Source organism: Herpailurus yagouaroundi, unplaced genomic scaffold (genome assembly GCF_014898765.1).
Source record: "Herpailurus yagouaroundi ecotype Mexico unplaced genomic scaffold, PumYag 77, whole genome shotgun sequence".
Lineage (NCBI taxonomy): Eukaryota > Metazoa > Chordata > Mammalia > Carnivora > Felidae > Herpailurus > Herpailurus yagouaroundi.
Window position 1 is genome coordinate 42,856,070 of NW_024412388.1, and position 23,527 is coordinate 42,879,596.

The window sequence follows — 23,527 nt, forward strand, 5'->3', positions numbered from 1 at the left end:
CTCACAGACTGCGAGATCGTGACCTGAGCTGAAGTCGGACACTTAACTGACTGAGCCACCCAGGCGCCCCTAGGATTTTTTTTTTTTTTAATGGTATGACCCTGAACCAGTGCCTTGCTATGTACTATGAGATAAGAAAGTAAGTAATCCTACATGAAGTTCAGCTTTCTTATTCTTTGCAGGAAAAATATCCCAGGTTATTTGATAGCCAAAATCAAATAATTAGAAAGGAAAAAAATTTTCAAGGAAGAATGGTGGGAAGAACATTGCCAGTTTTGGGCCATGAGAATTTTGTTTGTTTGTTTGTTTATTTATTTATTTATTTTTATTAAAAAAAATTTTTTTAATGTTGACTCATTTCTGACACACAGACAGAGACCATGAGCAGGGGAGGGGTAGAGAGAAAGAGAGACACAGAATCCAAAGCAGGCTCCAGGCTCTGAGCTGTCAGCACAGAGCCCAACATGGGGCTCGAACTCAGAAACTCCAAGATCATGACCTGAGCCGAAGGCAGACGCTCAACCTAGTGAGCCACCCAAGCACCCTGAGAATTTTCTTTCTTAATGCTATTTCCTGCATTTTAAAACTCAGTCTGTTCCATTCTGGCTTCCCTCCTTTCGCAAGGCTACTATTGAGCACCATGTTGCTGTATCTAGTAAATATTTTTTAATCCTAATTTAATAGACCTTAACACCATTAATCCCTTTTGACTATTTCCTTCTTTTTTTTTTTTTTTTTAAATGTTTTTTTATTTTTGGGACAGAGAGAGACAGAGCATGAACGGGCGGGGGGCAGAGAGAGAGTGAGACACAGAATCGGAAACAGGCTCCAGGCTCTGAGCCATCAGCCCAGAGCCCGACGCGGGGCTCGAACTCACGGACCGCGAGATCGTGACCTGGCTGAAGTCGGACACCCAACCGACTGTGCCACCCAGGCGCCCCTGACTATTTCCTTCTTGAAACATACTCTTCTCTAGGCTTTTGTGACACCCCATTCTCCTGGTTTTCCTTACCTCTTTGGCTATTCCTTATCTATTTCTTTTTCAATTAAATAATTCATTTAAAATATTATTTGGGCTGTCATTATATTCTAGGCACTGCTCTAGGCATTGGATACATCGGTATATCAGTTTGCTATTGCTTTGTAATAAACCATGCCAAAACTCAGTGATTTTAAACAATAATTATTTTTTACAAGTTAGGAGATTGACTAGGAATCAGCTCATCTAAGCTGAACTCAGCTTTTCTTGTTTGGGTTAATCATATGACTATAGGATGACTGGAGGCTCTGTTCTACTCTTGTTTGACTGGGTCATATATCTTTCTTCCTCCTGGGACCAGAGAGCCAGCCCTGGCATGTCCTTTTCATGGTGACAGCAGGAGGACAAGAGAGTAATCTGCAGCATGTAAAGCCTTGTGAGACTTCAGCTGTTGACCAAAGCAAGTTACATTGCAAACTTGGAATCAAGGGATAGGGAAATACATTCCACTTCTTTTGTTGTAGGAAACTGCAAAGTAAGACCTCAAAGGACGTTTAAGAGGGAAAAAGAATTAAGTATTTTAGTGTATTCATTCATAAGCTATAAATAAGCAGATGAAATATGAAGTCTTTGCTTACATTTCTAGTGCGGGAGAGATATTAGCACATGAAAAAAATGAAGATAATTTCAGGTAGTTATTAGTCTTGTGAAGAAAAAAAGCAAGGGTGGGGTGAGGAAGGCAAACTTAGGGCAGTCAGTGATGGCTTCTATACTTACATAACCAGGTGGCATCTTGGATATCTGCTTGTATATTTAATAGGCATCTCAATTTAACATGTTCAAATGCAAACTCTTCTCTTCTCCCATAATTTTAAACTTGTTCCTTCTCTAGTTTTCCTCATCTCAGTAAGTGGCACTTCCATTTATTCAGATGTTCAAGGCAGAAACATGAGTCATCTTTGACACTTCTCCCTTCTTATTCTTCTTATTCCAGTCCCTCCAGTCCCATTATGTCCTATCATTTCTACCTGCAGACTCTAAAACAAAGACTCCAGACTCCTTCCAGTTCCTTTTATTACCACAGCTCTTAACCCTAGACCAGAGTTTTTCAAACTGTGGGTTGTGACCTGCTAGGAAATGATGGGATCAGCTTAGCGGGTTGAACCCAGCATTTTTTAAAAATCAAAAAATTTGTCATTGATGGGTATTATAACTCAATACAGAGAAGCACACAAAACATAAATATACAGGTGGTGCATGGGTGGCTCAGTTGCTTAAGCAACTTGATTCTGGCTCATGTCCTAATCTCACAGTTGTGAAATCAGGCCCCAAGTTGGGCTCTGTGTTGAGTGTGTAGCCTGCTTGGGATTCTCTCTCTTTCCTCTCTCTGTCCCTCCCCTGCTCATTCTCTACCCCCACTCTCAAAAATAAATAAATAAACTTCAAATTCAGTTGGTTGAATGTCTGACTCTTGATTTTGGCTCAGGTCTTGATCCTAGAGTTGTGGAATCAAGTCCTTCAGACTCTGTGATCCTGCTTGAGATTCTCTCTCTCCTTCTCCCTCTCCCCCTCCCTCTCCCCCTCCCCTGTCTGCACACACACACACTCTCTCTCTCAAAATAAATAAACATTAAAAAAAAAGATAAAGATAAGTTTTCTTCTACCTTGGGTCCCTTCTGAAACAGCTGAGGGACAACATTCTTAAGCTTCTTGATTCTTTGATAGGATTTGTGAGGCACAACCTTTTTTTTCTTTAGAGGGCTTTTTGTCTGTTTGAACTATATTCTGAGGCGTCACTTTTGATATTTCTGAGATCATAGCAAAAGATTTGTCATACCTTGGGCTTCATCCTTGTACCATTTTTTACAAGCAGTGCTCTGGATTTGATCTTTGCTCAAAGACTGTTACTTAATTTTAGCATCTTTTCCCACTTTGAGAGGCTTGAACTTTCAATGTCATCAGGTCCTGAATTCTTTTTGTTTAACAGCCCTTTCTTCAGTATAGCAGTATAGATTTTTACTATAAATAGCAAGAAGAAATCATGTGGCACCTTCAATATTTTGGTTATTATCTGATTTTCACATAACTGCAGATAATAGTGTTACTATAGTGTCAGCAAGCATTGCAGCAAGGATCTCCTTTCCTCTGTTCCTCAGTAAGGTTTTTATCATTTTGTAAACCCTCACCAACAGCATCCTCACAGGATCTGGAAGCTTCTACTAATAGTTTCTTTAAGGCACTTTATTTAGGCTTTCACTAGCAGTTTCCTTAAAACCCACTTCCTTGTTCCAAAGCCATTCATGTATTTTACATTTTTGTTTAGTGTAACCTCAGTTCCAGTATATTAGTCTGCTTGGGTGCCGTAACAAAATACCGTAGATTGGGTGGCTCAAACAACAAAAATTAATTTCTCACAGTTCTGGAGGCTGGGAAGTCCGAGATCAAGGTACAAGATAGATTTTATTCTGAGGCCTCTTCTCTTGGTTTGTAGGTGGCTGCCCTTCCATGTGTACTCACCTGACCTCTTTTGTGCAGGTGCAAAGAGAGAGAATGAGAATGAGAATGAGAAAGAGAGAGAGAGAATGAGACAGAGAGAGAAGGAAACATCTTTCTCTTCTCCTTCTTGAGTATTGTTTTTCTTTTTTCTTTTTCTTTTTTACATTTATTTATTTCTGAGAGACAGAGAGACAGAGCACAAGTGGGGATGGGCAGAGAGAGAAAGAGACAGAATCCGAAGCAGGCTTCAGGCTCTGAGCTGTCAGCACAGAGCCTGACGCGGGGCTCAAACTCACAAACCATGAGATCGTGACCTGAGCCGAAGTTGGACGCTCAACCAACTGAGCCACCCAGGCGCCCCTTAAGAGTATTGTAAGGGCACTAATCTGTCATGGGGATCTCACTCTCATGACCTCACTACCCTAATTACCTCCCAGTAGTCCTGTTTCCAAATATTATCACATTGGGGTTTAGGGCTTCAACATATGATTTTTGTCAGGGACACAGTCTGTAGCATTTAGGTACTAAAATATGTATTCATTATTTGTTATTGTAAAACAATGAGACTCTGTATTTTAAAAAATAATTTCTTGTTGTTTTCATTCCCATTGTCCTGGCCTTCTTTCATTGTCTTCAGTAAACCAAACTGTTTTCTGCCTCAGAGTCTCATATTCCCTTTGGCTACAGTGCTATTTACTCCATTCTTTCAAGATTGGCTGTCCTCATCCATTAGGTCTTAAAAAAATCCTGTCTCATATCTCCAACACTTTACAAAGGTATCTCCACTTGGATGTCTATAATAGGCATTTCAACTTTAATAGGTCTAAAACTGAAGTCCTAATTCTTTCTCTGAACTCCCCCCTTCTCCTCTGTTCCTCCTGAAGATTTCCCCTTTCAATACATGGTAACTCTATCTTTCTAGGACATTTGGCCAAAAACCATGGGGCTGTTCTTGATTCTGCTTGAACTTGACAGTATGAGTATATTGGCAAACCTTTTCACTCATTTCTCAGTAAACATCTCTCACCCTTTCTACCACTTCTACTGTAGTGCAGGTCACCCTAATTTCTCATCTGGATTATAGGAGTCCTGTTTTGTTTTTGGTTTTTTGCCTCTTCTTGTGTATCTCTGCAGTCAGTTCTTTACTTTATAGCCAGAGCAGTGTTGTTGTGTTGTTGTTGTTGTTTTTGTGGTTTGTTTGTTGTTTTTTAATTCAAGAATTGCCATTCAAATCAGTATTTAATTTTATTGATGTGTATGAGACCAAGTGTCCCTTGCTGTCACAGGAGTATAACAAACAGGTATAGTTAAGAAACAACTTTATTTTGAGCAGGGGGAGTGACAACACGGCACTTAACAGCTATATCCTATATCAGCTATATCAGCACTTAACAGTCTAAACCCTGCTTCAGTGCAATGTGTTTAAAATATAAGCCAGATGAGTTCACTCCTCTGCTCAAACTCTCCATATGTTCTCATTATACTCAGATTGAAGCTTAGACGTCTTATTGTGGCCTACAAACTTCTGCACGATCTGCTCCCCCACCCTCATTAGTGTTCTGACCTTATCTGTTACCATTTTTTTCTTTCACCACTCTACTCCAGCCACATTATCCTTTCTGTTTTTGAAAACAGTGAACACATTCCTGCTTGAGGCAGGGCCTTGCTGTTTCCACTTCTGGAATGCTTTACCCTAAGATATCATTGGTGCTAGCTCCTTTATTTCCATCAGGTCTTTGCTTAAAAGTTGTCATCTGCTTCTTTGATCACCCTCTTTCCTGGAACTCCCTATCCTCTGTGTCTCCTCTTGAATTATTTTATATAACACTTATAAAACCTGGCATATATATTTTTTCTTACTGCTTGTCTCCTCCAACTAGCATCTAAGTTCCATAAGGCCACTCACTTTTGTTTTATTCCCTGTTCATTTCTTGTTACCTAGAACAGTGTCTGGCACAAAGCAGGTATTCTATAATTAATTATTCTCCAAAGAAAGACTGTCCGTGGCCATTCAAATTGAAGCAGGTCCCTCCTATTATTCTCATTCATAGATAGCCCCCAATTGCTTTCCTTCATAGCATTTAGCACTATTTATATTCATATATATATAAACGTGTGTGTGTGTTTGTGTGTGTGTAGTTTTACTTGTTTAATTTTTGTCTTCCTCATTATTTTGTAAACTCCATGAAAGCAGGATCCATGTCTGTTTTGTTTACTTTCAATATATCCAGCCTAGCACAGTGCTTGGCATGTAATCTAGATAGAAGAACGTTGTTGTTTTCTTCCCCTTTCTCTTCTACAGTCCCTACCATATGTAAATAATAAATATTTGTGTGTTTTTTCTTTTAAAGGACATGTTTATTCAGTGTCATGATTAAAAAAACCCTTTGTTGGAATGCTTTACACTTTCCACAGAACAGAAACTAAAATAACCTGTTGTACAGGTCACAAATACAGTCCTCGAGTTTTTTGACCATACACATGAGTGTTGTCTAAAACATGTCTTCTTTGTAGCACCTAAGTCCTGCCACCACTATGCGTGGCTGAGTTCACAAATCTGTTGTAACCTGTAGGTTCCCTGTCACTTCTCTGGCTTTCCTTTCCTGCTAAGCTTTGTTTCCTTGCAGTAATTAAAACCTTCTGCCACTGCCATAGCGACTGCTGCTGCTGGAACCGCCATAGCCACCTTGGTTTTGTGGTTTGGCAAAGTGGCCTCCACCACCATATGGGCCAGAGCTTCTGGCTCCAAAATTTCCTCCTTTCATGGGTCCAAAATTTGAAGATTGCTTGTTGTAATTGCCAAAATCATTATAGCTTCCACCGCCTCCAGAGTTGCTTCCATCGTTATCAAATCTATTATAGCCATATCCACTGACACCATATCTACCACCACCTTGACTGCCACCGAAGCCACCTCACCCACTGAAGTTTCCTCCACAGCCAAATTTGTCATTCCCATCAAAACCACCTCTATGACCACCACTGAAGTTTCCAGAACCACTTCGACCTCTTTGGCTGGAGGAAGCACTAGCCATCTCTTGCTTAGATAAAGCTTTCCTTACTTTACAGTTGTGCCCTTTCACAGTATGGTATTTTTGAATGACAGTCTCTCTTTTTTTTTTTTTTAATTTTTAACGTTTATTTATTTTTTAGACAGAGAGAGACAGAGCATGAACGGGGGAGGGTCACAGAGAGAAGGAGACACAGAATCTGAAACAGGCTCCAGGCTCTGAGCTGTCAGCACAGAGCCTGACGTGGGGCTGGAACTCACGGACCGCGAGATCATGACCTGAGCCGAAGTCGAACGCCTAACTGACTGAGCCACCCAAGCGCCCCTGAATGACAGTCTTGTCTACAGAGTCATGATAGTCAAATGTTACAAAAGAAAAGCCTCTCTTTTTGCCACTGCCTCGGTCAGTCATTATTTCAATCCCTCCAATTTTCCCATACTATTCAATCTCTTAGATGATGTTCTTCAGTATTTTCTTTAATGCCATCGACAAAAATCTTTTTCACAGTTAAGTGGGCACCAGGTCTTTGAGAATTGTCTCTCGACACAGCCCTCTTTGGTTCTACAACTCTTCCATTCACTTTGTGTGGCCTTGCATTCATGGCTGCATCCACCTTTTCCACAGTGGCATAGGTGACAAACCCAAAGCCTCTGGAGCACTTGGTGTTTGGATCTCTCATTACCACACAGTCTGTAAGTGTTCCACATTGCTCAAAATGGCTCCTCAGACTCTCATTGGTTATTTCAAAGCTCAGACCTCCGATGAAAAGCTTCCGCAGCTGTTCAGGCTCTTTGGGAGACTCTGACTTAGACATGATGGCAGTGGGAGGGGAGACTTTAATGATGCTTACTCAGCAGCGTCTGTGGGCAGAAAGGACTCAATAAATACTTGTTGAATGAGTAAATGAATGAATGAAGGAATGAATGACTTTCCATACTTATCTTATTCAATTCTCACAACAATCCAATACGGCAGATGTTATTATCCCATTAAGTAAGATGCTGGCTGATGGCCTCAGGATCTTTTATATATATAAAAGATATGTAATATAAAATTTTTTATAATTATATATATATATAGTATAATATATAATATATAATTTTGTTGTGTTCAGAAAGCATCCATCAGTTTTCTTTTTTTTTTTCTTCTTTCAGGAATGGGTATTGAATTTTGTTAAAGACTTTTTCTAGCCTCTGTTAATTGCACTTCGGTCTATTATTAGAATATTTTATTACTGGATTCCTGGTATTGAACCAACTTTGCATATCTCGAATGAATGCCAGTTGGTTGTGAGGTATTGACTTTTTTTTAATGTGGGGTTAGATTCTGTCACTATTTTATTTTATATAGTACTTTCAAATCAACATTTGTAAGTGATTTTATGTTAATTTCATACTTGCTTTATAAAAAGAAATAGGAAGCCTCTCCTTACTTTTAATGCTTTGATACACTTTATGGAGCATGGAGATTACCTAATCTTTGTAGGTTTGATAGAATTCCCTGTGAACTCATCTTGGCCTGTTTTTTTTTGTTGTTGTTGTTTTTTGTTTTTTTTTTCCTTTTTGGTAGTTGCTTGGTTTCCTTATGTTTAAATATTCTATCTTCACTGAGGTTATTTTGGGTAGTTTATGTATCTCTAGGAAATTATTCATTTCATTTAGATTTCAAAATCTTTGTATTGAAGTCTGAAAAGTAGTCTTTTGCAATTTTACAATTTTTTCTATTTCAATGATATTTCCCTCTTGTTATTTTTTATGTTTGTATATTCATGCTTTGTCCTTTTTTTTTTAAATGTTTATTTATTTTTGAGAGACAGAGTGTGAGCAGGGGAGGGGCAGAGAGAAAGAGAGAGACACAGAATCTGAAGCAGGCTCCGGGGTCTGAGCTACCAGCACGGAGTCCGATGTGGGGCTCGAACTCACAAACCGCGAGATCATGACCTGAGCTGAAGTCAGATGCTTAACTAACTGAGCCATCCAGGCGCCCCGTTGCTTTCTCCTTTTTAAAATTAAATTAGGTAGTTGTCTATTTTGTTAATTTTTTTTTTAATTTGAGAGAGAGAGAGAGAGAGAGAGAGAGAGATTGAGAGAGCCTGCATATGAGCAGGGGAGAGGGGCATAGGGAGAGAGAGAGAGATTCTTAGCAGGCTCTATGCTCATGGCGCCCAATATGGGGCTCCATCCTGCAACCATGGAATCATGACCTGTGCTGAAATCAAGAGTCAGATGTTCAACTTACTGAGCCACCCAGGTGCCCTTATTTTGTTAAATTTTTCAAAATAACAGGATCTTGATTGATTATGTCTACTCTTTTTATTTTTTCCGCAATTATTTTCTGCTTTTATCTTCTTTGTGCTTTCTTTTGGTTTACTTTGGTTGTTGTTTTTCTAGTTTTTGAGTTGGGAATTTAATTCATTTTCTTTTTTTAATGACAGCTTTATTGAGATATAATTCACATACCATAAAATTCACCCTTTTAAAGTATACAATTCAGTGATTTTTAATATATTCAGAGTTTTGCAACTATTACCACTTTCTAGTTTCAGAACATTTTCATCACTCCAGTCCCACCGAACATTTTCATCACTCTAGTCCCACCAATGGTCACTCCTTCCATTTTTTGGGTGATTCCAGTTGTTACAGCGGTCTTTTCCATGTTGAACTCAAATCTCTCTCCCTATAGTTTCCATCCATGGTCTTGTTTCTGTCTTCTGAGGCTCACAGGAGGTGAGCCTCTTTCTGTAGCTCTTCAAATATCTGAAACCTGCCAGACCTTGTGCTTAACTTCCTTTTAACTGTTTCTCACTTAACTGTGTAACTGTTCTCATTTGACTTGTTTCATAATTCATCATCACAAGTCTAATTGTGGATACTGGGATCACATGTAAGCATTTATTGTAGTTGCGTCACACTATTAAATCATATTGAACTTGTAGTCAAACAGAACCTCAGAGCATTTCTCATAGTTGCTGCTCCTTTTCCCAGATTGTTTTGGGGATCCAGGAATAGAATTGGTCATTTAATTTGAATATATTCTGATCCATCCCATTAATAAGCTTTGTTGAATCTATTTGGATTCAATATTATAGCAGTCCTTCCCACATTCAGGTTTGGTGAACATGCCTTTAATTTTCTAATCCAATTTTTGGTAGACATATTAGCCAGAGCATGGCAGAGGTTAGAGGTTAGTACTAGAGACTTTTCTGCAGGTTAACCTATATCAGTCAATGTTGGTGGCTTCCCAATATGTGTTCTGTGGGACAGTAACCTGATAAGATTCTCTATTTCATGGGTCAGATAAGTTGGGAGATGCTTCAGATTCTTTAACCCCCTTTTGGACAGTCATGATACACATATAATAATAGTAAAGGCTCTGAATGTCTTGCCATAAAGAAACCTGTTTCGGGGCGCCTGGGTGGCGCAGTCGGTTAAGCGTCCAACTTCAGCCAGGTCACGATCTCGCGGTCCGTGAGTTCGAGCCCCGCGTCAGGCTCTGGGCTGATGGCTCAGAGCCTGGAGCCTGTTTCCGATTCTGTGTCTCCCTCTCTCTCTGCCCCTCGCCCGTTCATGCTCTGTCTCTCTCTGTCCCAAAAATAAATAAACATTGAAAAAAAAATTAAAAAAAAAAAAAGAAACCTGTTTCACTTTGTTTAACCCAGTATTATCTAAACGTATTTGACAGAATCCTCATTTTTTAAAGTAACATCATTGTGCTCCCCCCCAAACAAAAACCAAAACCCACAGTATAGTATTTCCTTACCTTGTCCCAAAAGATGTCCTAAAAAATTTAATTGTCTTGCTGATAATCAGATACTATGTTTCATTTGATCTACCAGTCAAACCAATGAAAACAGGTATTAATCTTCTATGGCTTGTTCCTACTGAACCCATATTGGCTGCCACCTGATTATCACTCTTCTTTGTATGAGATCACTAGTGTGGATTCTGCCTTCTTCCTTTTTTATTAGAATTGAGACAAGATTTGCTCAATTATATGAATGTCATTTCTGCTCTGAAGATCATCCTCCTGACAGAGATGATAGAGATGAAACAGAAATGGGGGCTCTTCATTTTCCTGTGCCATCATCTATTAACATAACATTATCAGCTGCTATCAGTGTTCCTTTTCCTTCCTTGTTCTTTCTGGCTCTCAAGCAGGGTTCAAAACCTATCTTATGCTGCTTTGTCTTTTTTAAGTAGTAAAAACTTTTTGCGTATTTAACTTCCTTAATACATGCTTTTGTTTTTCTGACACTAATCTTTAAACTTTCTGTTAAAGAATTTAAAAACATACATATTTCTTGTTAGGCTATAACTTTTCTTTTCTTTTTTTTTAAACTTTAAAAAATATTTATTTATTTATTTTTGAGTGAGAGACAGCATGAGCGGGGAAGGAACAGAGAGAGGGAGACAGAGAATCCCAAGCAGGCTCCGAACTGTCAGCACAGAGCCTGATGTGGGGCTCAAGCTCACAAACTATGAGATCAAAACCAAGAGTCATATGCTTAACCAACTGAGCCACCCAGGTACCCCTAGGTTATAACTTTTCTAAAGACTCTTCTGCTTTTTCATAAGGAAGGAGAAGGACCAGGTCCTGGAGGGTGTGGGTTGTAAAATTCACTTAGCCCAGGGGCATTGGGATACTTTGGCAAACTCCTTAAAAAATTGCTGGCAGTGCTTTCCTGCCTTATATCCACTGTGAATCCCAGGCTATATATTCTGGTTTTTGAAACTGAACTCTTACTTATACTAGCTAGAATTAACCAGTTTGAACTATTTTCATATTCAGTGCTTTTCATATTCATATTCATATTCATGTGCTTATTAGTAGATTCAACTCATGAAATATACACAAGTTTAATTAAATATTTATGTGAGGGATCAGTTGTTGACATGATCAATATTGACAATCTGTGCAAGGGAAAATGCAGAAATAGTTGGCAGGACACTGTGTACCATTGCAACATTTAATAAGCAATATGAAAGCACTTACTTGTTTTCTCTACAGGAACAAAGGTTGAACATTTTGCAAAAATTGGATGGAAAAATCATAAACATTCAGTTAATAACCCGTAAGTATTTCAGAAATATGAAATTGTAAAAATCTGAGTTATCCTGCTGTGTAATATACAACTTTATACTTAAAAAGTAAGGGGAAGACCTCAAAGATATTAACTAGAATGTTTTATTATTTTTCTTATAAAAGGCCTGTACCCAGGTAGACTTTTAACTACAGTTTTAGCTTTGGGTTTGTTTATATTTAGAATGTCATTTATTTAAGCTTAAGAAAGAATGTGGATGATTGCTGATAAAGTTTTAGTGAATTTTCATTGCTTATATGATATAATAGAAACTCCTTCATATGAGATAATAAGCTTGTTATAATTTGGCCCACTCTACCTTGCCAGTCTTATTTCCTACTACTTTCTGGTTATTTACAGTCTCTAGCTTCACCAGATCACTTGTTTTTTCCCAAGTGTAGTATACAGTACTCACTTCTGTGTTTTTACTTAGGCTGTTAACTCTCCCTGGAATATCCTTTTGTCTTTCTTTTGTTTGGTGAATATCTATCTACCCATCAAGCCCCAACCCAAATGTCATTCCTTCTCTAAATACCTTCTTAAAGCTTCCTGGGCCTAATTTTTTTTTTTTCTCATGAGTTTCATTGCACTGTCTGTATACCTCTATTATAACACATCACCCTATCCCACTTAGTTATTTATAAGTCTTTCTTTGATCATGATGGTCCTTGAGCAGAGATTCTGTCTTATCTTGTATCGTCAGCATCTAGCAGGGTATTGGAACATAGTATATGTTCAATAAAACTTTGCTGTTACTGAATAGTAGAGTTGGTATATGTGCTGCCGAAGCAAGCACCTGTATAGTAGAGTTTGAATAAGTAGTCTTAGCCCATGAAGATGATCTAGAGCAAATTCTTTGTCCTTAGAACTTGGAGAACCATGCAAATATCCTTTTTATTTCCTAAGTAGTAAGGAACTATACCAATACATTGAGGAATTGACAACACTGCAGTTTCTTGGCTTTGAGGCTTCAAGGAGTAGCTCTTAACTTTCTCTAGAGAATCAAAGTCTTTCTCTTACTTAACACCCTGCCTAACCAGGCATCAATTATCCACTCATTATAGCATTCTTCTAAAGGGAATTCATTCACTCAACAAATATGTATTCAGCGGCGTACTGTGTGCAACACACCTTTAGCTGCTAGTGATACAGCAGTGAACAAGATAGATAAGTTCCTTGTCCCCAGTGGCCTTCCATTTCATATTGTAAATTCTCAATTATGTTGAATAGGCAAATGTTATTTCTGGATGTCAGTTTCATCATGTAAAACTCTTTGAAACAGCCAAGAAGAGCCTTCTAGGTTTTGCTCAGAAATTTCAGATGCCAACTTCTTGCACTAGGTTTTCCTTGGCTAGGAAAGAAAGAGAATCATGTGTTTGCTCACTAGTTGTTATAGATACCCGGTTACATATTTCTAAGAAGGTTGAATTATAAAACTCTTCTCAAGTGTTTCCTCACAAATTAGAAGAATACTTAAAGGCAGTGAGAATCTGTGATAAGTAGTGTCGAATTAGGGATAGTTCATGCCACTTGAGCCCTCAGACCTGTGTCTATAACTTACTCCTAGTTGTCTCTACTTAGATGCTTCATAAGTGCCTCAGAGTCAACATGGCCATACAGAATTGATCATTTTTTCTCAACCCTATTTTTACTTTAGTATTCTTCATGAATGACATCAATATATACCTAATAATAGAAAACTAGAAGTCATTCTTAACTCTGCTTTCTTCCTCAGTGTCCCATATGAATTGCAGATGAGTTGAGGATGAACAGAATGCTGCGTCCTTACTGTCTCTTGAACTCATCCCTTCTTTCTGTCTTTAACTTCCAATTCCCTACTCTAGGCCCTTAGCATTTCTTGCCTTAATTATTGCTCTCATCTCTTACTTTAGTTGCTTTTGATAATGCCCTTCACCGGGGCGCCTGGGTGGCGCAGTCGGTTAAGCGTCCGACTTCAGCCAGGTCACGATCTCGCGGTCCGTGAGTTCGAGCCCCACGTCAGGCTCTGGGCTGATGGCTCGGAGCCTGGAGCCTGTTACCGATTCTGTGTCTCCCTCTCTCTCTGCCCCTCCCCCGTTCATGCTCTGTCTCTCTCTGTCCCAAAAATAAATAAAAAACGTTGAAAAAAAAAATTAAAAAAAAAAAAGATAATGCCCTTCACCATCCCTTTTGTGTACCATAGCCTTCTTGTTTAAATACAAGTCTGATTGTTACACTCCAGCTTAATATCCTTTAGTAGTTCCTCAATGTTTTTAGTGTAAAATGTAAATACCATATACTGGCCTTTCATGGTCTGATCTTTGTTTATTTCTCTTGCTCCATCTTTGTCACCTTGTAACTACATTTCCTCCCAAACTTCATGCCCTAGCTTCAGTGAGCTACTTTAACTCAAGAGGCTTTGTGTATCCTGATTCTTTTGCCAGTAATTCTCTGTCTCCTCCTTCCTCTTATTTGCTAACCCCAGAGGGAAAGCTCCCTCTGGTATCTGGGTCTGATGCTCATCCTGTGTGCTCTCGTGGCACTCTGTATAACATTTCTGTCGTGGTATTTATCATATTGTATTTATTTGCCAGAGATTCATACTGAGTTCCTTGAGGGTAAGGACTATGCCCATGTCCCACATGCCTACCACAGGATCTGGCACAAATTAAGTGTTTTATGGAAGTTGGTGATGATCAAAGTTAACTTTAGAAGAAAAGGTACAGATACTAGTATGCAGATCTAAGTTACATGGGCTTTATTTCTAAACATTTGAATTGCTGTTCATTTCCATACCAGTTGAAGTTTGCTTATAGACTCTCCTTTGTGGTGTCTACTGCTTCTGTTATTTTTGCCAGAGCAGTTTCTGAAATCATCTCATTTTATTGTTAGAGGAGCCAAAGGGGATAAAAATAAGTTTCTTCTTTGCAGTGGTTAAGTTTCTTCTTCACAGAAAGGAAATGTGTTTTGAAGTATGCAGATAATTTATTATAGGTTTTCTACATTTATTTAAGAACTCCATTAGCCTTCATTAAAAGTAATTGTATAATATCATCCCCACAAAAGGCTGAATTGCAAGTAATTTTGTTTTGCTCTTAAGGAACTAGTATTTAATAATTCTTTAGGTAGTGGTGGTGGTGGTGGTGGTGGTGGTGGTAGTGGTGGTATTACATTTTAACCCCCAACTGATCTGGCACCAACTGGGTATACTGCAATTCAATTCTGGCACTAACCACCCGAGTTGATGCAGACCCCAGGAATTAAGAACTTAGTCCTCCGCAAGACTGCCCTCACTTAAGATGCCAGCCACAAGTAGGGTCTCTGACCAACTGGTCAAGTACTGGTCAAGTACTTCTGACCAACTGACTATAAATACAGGGGTTTCCATGACCTCTCAGGTTTGGTAATTCACTAGAGTTCCTCACAGAATTCAGGAAAGTGCTATACTTAGGATTACAGTATTATTATAAAGTATACAGCTCAGGAACAGCCAAATAAAGAGGCACATAAGGCAAAGTCTGAGAGGGTTCCTAAAGCAGAGCTTCTGTACCTTCTCCCCATGGAGTCAGGGCACATTACCCTCCTGGTATATGAAGGTACTCACCAACCAGGAAGCTTCAGCAAGCTTCAGTGTCCAGAGTGTTTACTGGGGCTTTATGCAGACGTACTTGATTAAATCATTGACACAAGATTGAATTCAATCTCCTGCCCCTCCCTTCTCCTTAGGGGTCAAACTGGCTCAAAAGTCCTAACCCCTATATTCACACAGTTGGTGTTTCTGGTGACCAGCCCCCGCCCCCCATACAGTTAACAGGGGGCCCACTATAAGTCACCATATTAGCATAACAAAGACTCCTGTCACTCAGGAAATTGCACAGGTTTTAGAAGCTCCATGCTAGGAAGCCAGGATGAAGATTAAACACATTTTTATTTTACAACATATTGTATTTTGGAGTTCAGATTTTTAAAAAATTCAGTTCAAACAACTTACTTATTAAAGGTTGAAACTTCAAGCTGTATTACAAAGCTGTAGTCATCAACACAGTATGGTACTGGCACAAGAACAGACACATAGATCAATGGAACAGAATAGAGAACTCAGAAATGGACCCACAAACTTATGGCCAACTATCTTTGACAAAGCAGGAAAGAATACCCAATGGAAAAAAGACAGTATCTTCAGCAAATGGTGTTGGGAAAAGTGGACAGCGACATGCAGAATGAACCTGGACCACTTTCTTATACCATACACAAAAATAAACACAAAATGGATGAAAGACCTAAACGTAAGACAGGAAGTCATCAAAATCCTAGAGGGGAAAATAGGCAACAACCTCTTTGACCTCAGCCACAGCAACTTCTTACTTGACATGTCTCCAGAGGCAAGAGAAACAAAAGCAAAAATGAACTATTGGGACCTCATCAGGATAAAAAGCTTCTGCACAGCGAAGGAAACAATCAACAAAACTCAAAGGCAACCAACAGAATGGGAAAAGATATTTGCAAATGACATGTCAGATAAAGGGTTAGTATCCAAAATCTATAAAGAACTTCTCAAACTCCACACCCAAAAAACAAATAATCCAGAAAAGGAATGGGCAAAAGACATGAATAGACACTTTTCCAAAGAAGACATCCAGATGGCTAAGAGACACATGCAAACATGCTCAACATCACTCATCATCAGGGAAATACAAATCAAAACCACAATGAGATACCACCTCACACCTGTCAGAATGACAAAAATTAACAACTCAGGCAACAACAGATGTTGATGAGGATGCAGAGAAAGAGGATCTCTTTTGCACTGCTGGTGGGAAAGCAAACTGGTGCGGCCAGTCTGGAACTCAGTATGAAGGTTCCTCAAAAAATTAAAAATAGAACTACCCTATGACCCAGCAATTGCACTACTAAGTATTTATCCGAAGGAAAGACGAGTGCTGGTCCAAAGGGGCACATGCACCCCAATGTGTATAGCAGCACTGTCAACAATAGCCAAAGTATGGAAAGAGCCCAAATGTCCATCAATGGATGAATGGATAAAGAAGATGTGGTATATATATACAATGGATTTGGCGATCAAAAAGAATGAAATCTTGCCATTTGTAACAATGTGGATGGAACTAGAGTGTATTATGCTAAGTGAAATAAGTCAGAGAAAGACAAATATCCTATGATTTCACTCATGTGTGGAATTTAAGATACAAAACAGATGAACATAAGGGAAGGGAAGCAAAAATGTTATAAAAACAGAGAAGGAAGACAAGCCATAAGAGACTCTTAAATGCAGAGAACAAACTGAGGGTTGCTGGCAGGGGGTTGGGTCGGGGGAAGGGCTAAAGGGGTGAGGGGCATTAAGGAGGACACTTGTTGGGATGAGCACTGGGTGTTACATGTAAATGATGAATCATTAAATTATATTCCTGAATGTATTATTGCGCTATATGTTAACTAACTTGGATTTAAGTTAAAAATAAATAAAAATTAAAAAATAAAAGAGAATCTTATATTAATAGAACAGTCAAAATATATTAAATGAAAAAAAATATATTGAATGAAGATGCCTATAGTATTACCAGTTTTAGCATAGCACTTATTATATTACTCATAATAACCATAATAAAAAGTTAATATTTATTGAAAAAAAAGGTTGAAACTCTTCATAAAAGCCTATCTTTTGTTTGTAAAAATAATACTTACATATTATTCTCTGACTTCTGGATCAGAACATTTTCAACAAAAATTATAACTGCTACTTCGTATTCTATAACTACTTATTTTGTATTTAGGAATTCCCAGTTCCAGAAGGAATACAGTTTAGACGAAGTGATGAAATCTCGAGAAGTTTTTGATTATTTGACTATCTTACAATGTTGGTAAGAAAACCACATTTTAATATTTAATAGAAGTAACTGCTCCATCTGCGTATATCTGTAACTGTATCTGCTTGTATAGAGCTCCTACTAATGAAGTCCTCACTCTTGCGCGCCCTTACTTCCTATTCCTTTTTTTTTTTTTTTTTGAGAGCGAGAGAGAGAGAGAGAGAGAGCGAGCGAGAGTGTGCACGTGTAGGAGCAGAGGGAGAGAGAAGGAGAGAATCTTAAGCAGGTTCCATGTTCAGCACTGAGCCTGAGCTCAGCATAGAGCCTGAAGTGGGACTTGAAGTGGGGCTCAGTCCCACGATCATGAGATCATGACTTGAGCTGAAATCAAGAGTCAGATGCTTAACTGACTGAGCCACCCAGGGGCCCCTTTACTTCCTATTCCTATCTGGAGACAGACTGTCTTTTCTCTTGGAAAATTATGTACTTCATTTCCTTCATTCTTGAGTTCTACCTACTTTTTAAAAATTGTATTTTATTCATTTAAATGTGGCTTAGGAGGCCAGTAGAGTCCAGAGTTTCTCCCTTGAGCATTTTGTTTTCTCTACTGTATGCTTCTATCTTATGAAATGTTACTCAGTTATAGTAGCTAAGAGTAAACATAAAATAGGAAAAATGAAAACAAGAAAAAAATAGCTCTAATAATAATAATAGTTGCATCTTGAAAATTGCTTGACAATATCTGTTTCCCAGAAGGTTGAATTGGTACTGTATAGCTCCTGCTTATCACCTGGAAGACCCTGGTAGGATGCAATTGAATAAATGGGGTCAGCTTTTATCTGTTGCAATATGAAGGTCTGCCCATTTATAAAGTCCAGCTGAACTCAGAGAAGTCTTCTTGTGTTTGCCATTTTCCTTCACAGCTTTGCTATAAGGAAAAAATCTATTTTGAGGAGATCTCTTAACTAAACCCCACCTTCTGGTTTGGACTTTCTGGTATTTCCTATTCTGTCCTTTCCAAGTTTCAAAAGGATTCCAAGACTGATTATTTGGAGATAACAATGTTAGAGCTAGTTAGGCCCATAGTAGATTTTTATTGTACTAGAATAGGAAAAACTGTGTTGACTCCTCAGAAGTCACCAGAAGATGCCTTATGCATCTGCAAAGGTAAATTCAGATTCTTTGCATTAAGAATGTTTTGGGAGAGACCCTTACAGACCAAGCAGTGGCTGATAGTGTTTAAGTTCTTGATAGAGATTCAGTTCTCAGGTGGGAAGCATGTATAATTTTTAACTGTAGATTTCACAAAGAAGACAGTGCAATGACCAGCAAGCATAATCAGCTTTTCCACATAGAAAGAACTCTTGGTCTGAAACCCTAAGATAGAGGTGCACTGGATGTAAATGATTATTTTTACCTCCTCTTAGTCCCACTTCAGATGGTGCTGCAGCGGCAGTTTTGGCTAGTGAAACATTTGTACAGAAATATGGCCTAGAATCCAAAGCTGTGGAAATTGTGGCACAAGAGATGGTAACTGATTTGCCAAGCTCATTTGAAGAAAACAGCATTATTAAAATGGTATGTCTGAGATTCTATTTTATTTATCAATTGAGGGCTTTCTGTTTTAAAATTTCAAGGTGACCTCATGTTGTCATTAGCTCTGGAAGTTATTTACTTGAAAAAAATCAGTCCAGAATATTTAATATTATAATCCATCCTTAAGAATCTGTTAAGGGAAAATAACTGATGAGAACATATGCTTCTTGTGGTAGAGCCATAAATGCACTTTTAATTAACTAGACGTACTATTTTGGTGGTTTTTTTTGTTTTTTTTTTTTTTGAGTTGACTGGATATGCCAAGAACTCCTTTCTTACAGAGTTAAGGATATTTTCAGGGAACTTTCTTGACCTTAGCACTTTAAAAATCTTGATTAAAGATTGAGTAAATGTGGAAGAAGTTAAAAAATGACAATTCAGACCTAGAGTTAGTTGAATATTTGAAGATATACACATACATATTTAAAAATGTACCCGTGCACGTATACACAAATGTATAACAATGATAAGGTAATAAGAGTTTACAAAATGATTTTACAACAATGCTTTGAATTTGAAAATGTCTCTATAACTTGCCCAAGATCACAAAGCTGGGATGTGGTTGAGGTGGAACTTCTCAGGTTTTCTGTGTAATACATTTACACCACAATTTTATGCCTTGGAGAGTTTGCTTGTTATTGTCTGAGACCAAAGGGGGGTTAAGAGCATGGGTTTGGAAAAATGTTATCCTATATGATTTTTTAAAAGAAGATTGTTTGTTGTCACATAGAAATTCCTTATATTTTTGGTGTATCTGAATCGTAATTATCTATTGCTCAATCTCTTCAAACTATTTACCACAACAACAAATTGTGGTTTGACTGAGTTTTTATAACTGTGCAAGATATGGCCTAAGGAATTTTAAGTCCTTTTTATATATTTATTTAAAATTCTGGTTTTTGTTTTGTTTTGTTTTGTTTTTTCCGGGCACCTGGGTGGCACAGCATCCAACTTTGGCTCAGGTCATGATCTCACAGTTCATGAGTTTGAGCCCTGCGTCGGGTTCTGTGCTGACAGCTTAGAGCCTGGAGCCTGCTTTGGATTCTGTGTCTCCCTTTCTCTCTGCCCCTCCCCTGCTTGCACTCTGTTTCTCTTTCTCTCAAACATAAATAAACACTTTTTTTAATTCTGTTTTTTTTCTTATATTTTTTTAAGTTTATTTATTTATTTTGAGAGAGAGAGTGAGAGAGAGCAGGGGAGGGGCAGAGAGGGACAGACAGAATCCCAAACAGGCTCCATGCTCTTGGTGAGGAGCCCTGATGTGGGGCTCGAACTCACAAACCATGAGATCATGTCCTGAGCCAAGATCAAGAATTGGATGCTTAACCGACTGAGCCACCCAGGTGCCCCTAAAATTCTGTTTTTTATAGTATACAATTTAATATGTACATTCTCCATCCTGAATATTCTTTTATTTAGACTTTCCATGTAATAGAGAATCATTCTAAGATTTGATTATTAATCTCAACTGAGATTTTAATTTGCATAATCAGTTTTCAACTGTAAAGGTTATACATGTTAATCTCTCAGAAATCGTATATAAAAGTCCCAATTTTGATGCCCTTAACTTACTTATATGTGGTTTTGGTTTTAGGTTGGCTTTGATATGAGCAAAGAAGCTGCTAGAAAGTGCTATGAGAAATCTGGCCTGAGACCAAGTGATATTGATGTCATAGAACTTCATGATTGCTTTTCTGTCAATGAACTCCTTACTTATGAAGCACTGGGACTCTGTCCAGAAGGTAATATCTTTGGTGAGATGCAGATTAACTTAGTAAAGTCACTGAGGACATTTCAGTTTTGCCATTAAAAAAAGGAATTCACTAATTGCCTTTCCTTTCATGTTGACTCTGCCATACTGTGCAAAGTAAATGTAAGCTATCCCAATACTGGACTTTTTAGAGCATGTAGTCTTGGATAATACCACCACTGACGTAATAGGTTATACAAATAATTTGTATTATGTGTATCAGAGGAACTTAGAATGAATTGTTAAGTAAAAAAAAAAAAAAAAAAAGGATAAAAATACATATGTACTTCCAAATATTTCATATTGTATTTTTTTTTTCCCAGAGAGGGAGCATGAGGCGGGGGAGAGGGGTAGAGGGAGAGAGAGAGAGTATCTTAAGCAGGCAACATGGTCAGTGTAGAGCTGGACATGGGGCTGGAGCCCATGACCCTGGGATCATAACCTCAGCCGAAATCAAGAGTTGGGCACCTCAAATGACTGACCCACCCAGGTGCCCCTTGGTTCTTTTTTTTTTTAAGTTTATTTATTTATTTTGAGAGAGAGCGTGCCCATGCATGAGAGCTGGGAAGGGGCAGAGAGGGAGGGAGAGAGAGAATCGCAAGCAGGCTCTATGCTAATGTGGAGACCAGTGCAGGGCTTGATCCCACGAACCCTGAGATCCTGACTTGAGCCGAGATCAAGAGTTGGATGCTTAACTGACTAAGCCACCCATGTTCCCCCATATTGTGTTTGAATAAAGACTTGCAGAAAGGAAAATGTGAAAGCTAGTTGGTGAGATCTGGAGGATTTTTTTTCGTTTCTTTTATAAAAAGGTTGTATTATTTTTCATTACCATAAGCAGTGTATGAGAGTTTGAGTTGCTTCACATCCTCACCAATATTGATATGGTCAGTTTTAAATGTTTTAGCCACTCAAAAGAGTATGTGATGTCCTGCAGCATTCAGATAAAAAAAGAAATAAATGGCATCCAGATTGGTAAAGAAGAAGTAAAACTGTCACTATTTGCAAATGACATGATGCTATATATAGAAGACTCTAAAGACTCCCCTAAAAAAACTATTAGAACTAATAAGTAAACTCAAGAAAGTTGCATGATACAAAATGAGCATACAGAGATCTCTTGCATTTCTATACACTAATAATGAAGTAGCAGGAAGAGAAATTAGGGAAACAATTCCATTTACAATTATACCAAAAAGAATAAAACACCTAGGAATAAATTTAACCAAGGAGGTGAAAGTGTTTTATACTCTGAAAATTATAAGACATAGAGGAAAGAAACTGAAGATGACACAAAGAGATATACCATGCTTATGGATTGGAAGAATGAATATTGTGAAAGTATCCATAAGAATATTCCCAGAGGAATGTATAGATTCAATGTAATCCCTATTAAGATACCAATAGTATCTTTCATAGAACTAGAACAGATACTTCATTTTTTTAATGTTTATTTTTATTTTTGAGAGAGAGAGAGAGAGAGAGCACAAGGTGGGAAGGGACAGAGAAAGAGGGACTGAGGGTCCAAAGCAGGCTTCTTGCTGACAGTGTCAAGCCCAATGTGGGGCCTGAACTCACGAACCTCGAGATCATGACCTGAGCTGAAGTCAGACGCTCAACCAACTGAGCCACCAAGGTGTACCTAGAACAGATCATCCTAAAATTTGTATAGAACTATAAAGGACCTCAAATAGCCAACACAATCTTGAGAAAGAAGAATAATAGCTGGAGGTATCCCAATTTCTGATTTCAAGATATACTACAAAACTGTAGTAATCAAAACAGCATGACATTGGCATAAAAATAGGCACATAGATCACTGGAACAGGAGAGCCCAGAAATAAACCCACTTCTTGTATGGTCAATTAATCCACAACTAAGGAGGCAAGAATATACAATGGGAAAAGACAGTCTCTTCAGTAAATAGTGCTAGGAAAACTGGACAGCCAAATTGGACCACTTTCTTACACAATACACAAAAATAAACTCAAAATGGATTAAAGACCTAAAGTTCAGACCTGAAACCATAAAACTTTTAAAAGAAAACATAGGTGGTAATCTCTTGGACACATTAACCTTAGCAACATTTTAATGGATATGTCTCCTCAGGCAAGGGAAACAAAAGCCACAATAAACTTTTGGGACTACACCAAAATAAAAAGCTTTTACACAGCAAAGGAAGCTATCAACAAAACAAAAAGGCAATTTCCTGAATGGGAGAAGATATTTGCAAATGATATATCTGATGAGTTAATGTCCAACATATATAAAGAATTTATACAAATCAACATGAAAAAACCCAAATAATCTGATTAAAAAATGGGTAGAGGACCTGAATAGGCATTTTCCAGAGAAGACATACAGATGGCCAACAGACACATGAAAAAGATTGTGAACATCACTTGTTGTCAGAGAAATGCAAATCAAAGCCGCAATGAGATACCACTTCCCATCAGTCACAATACCGAATATCAAAAAGACAAGAAATAAGTGTTGGCAAGGATGTAGAGAAAAGAGAACACTTATGCACAGTTGATGGGAATATAAATTGTTATAATCACTGTGGAGAACAGTATGGAAGTTCCTCAGAAAATTAAAAATAGAGGGCACCTGGGTGCTTCAGTTGTTAAGCATCTGACTTCAGCTCAGGCCATGATCTCACAGTTTATGAGTTTGAGTCCCACACTGGGTGAGCTTGAGCCCTGCATTGGGTGAGCACTAGCCATGCTTTGGGTGAACAGGAGCCCTGCTTTGAGTGAGCCCCGCTTCTCTCTCTCTCTCTCTCTCTCTCTTCCCTTTCTCTCTCTCTGCCCC

At 38.3% G+C, this 23,527-nt stretch overlaps 1 protein-coding gene, 1 long non-coding RNA gene, 1 other non-coding gene and 1 pseudogene across 3 annotated transcripts in view; 1 reads left to right on the forward strand and 3 right to left on the reverse strand.

Annotated features, from left to right (window-relative positions):
- SCP2 (sterol carrier protein 2) overlaps positions 1 to 23,527 on the forward strand; it is a 127,389-nt gene that overhangs the window by 29,372 nt on the left and 74,490 nt on the right. Inside the window, exons 7-10 of the mRNA XM_040470272.1 lie at positions 11,494 to 11,557; positions 17,335 to 17,421; positions 18,795 to 18,945; positions 20,558 to 20,705. Coding sequence (XP_040326206.1) covers positions 11,494 to 11,557; positions 17,335 to 17,421; positions 18,795 to 18,945; positions 20,558 to 20,705 — 450 coding nt within the window. The remainder of the gene's footprint in view (positions 1 to 11,493; positions 11,558 to 17,334; positions 17,422 to 18,794; positions 18,946 to 20,557; positions 20,706 to 23,527) is intronic.
- On the reverse strand, positions 4,729 to 4,854 carry LOC121027898 (small nucleolar RNA SNORA63). The gene has a single exon (XR_005788980.1). It is a non-coding gene; the product is annotated as a small nucleolar RNA SNORA63 (small nucleolar RNA).
- On the reverse strand, positions 6,018 to 7,356 carry LOC121027140 (heterogeneous nuclear ribonucleoprotein A1-like; annotated as a pseudogene).
- LOC121027142 (uncharacterized) lies at positions 9,696 to 10,258 on the reverse strand. The gene is made up of 2 exons (XR_005788576.1): positions 10,122 to 10,258; positions 9,696 to 9,882 (listed from the first exon to the last, which is right to left on the reverse strand). It is a non-coding gene; the product is annotated as an uncharacterized LOC121027142 (long non-coding RNA).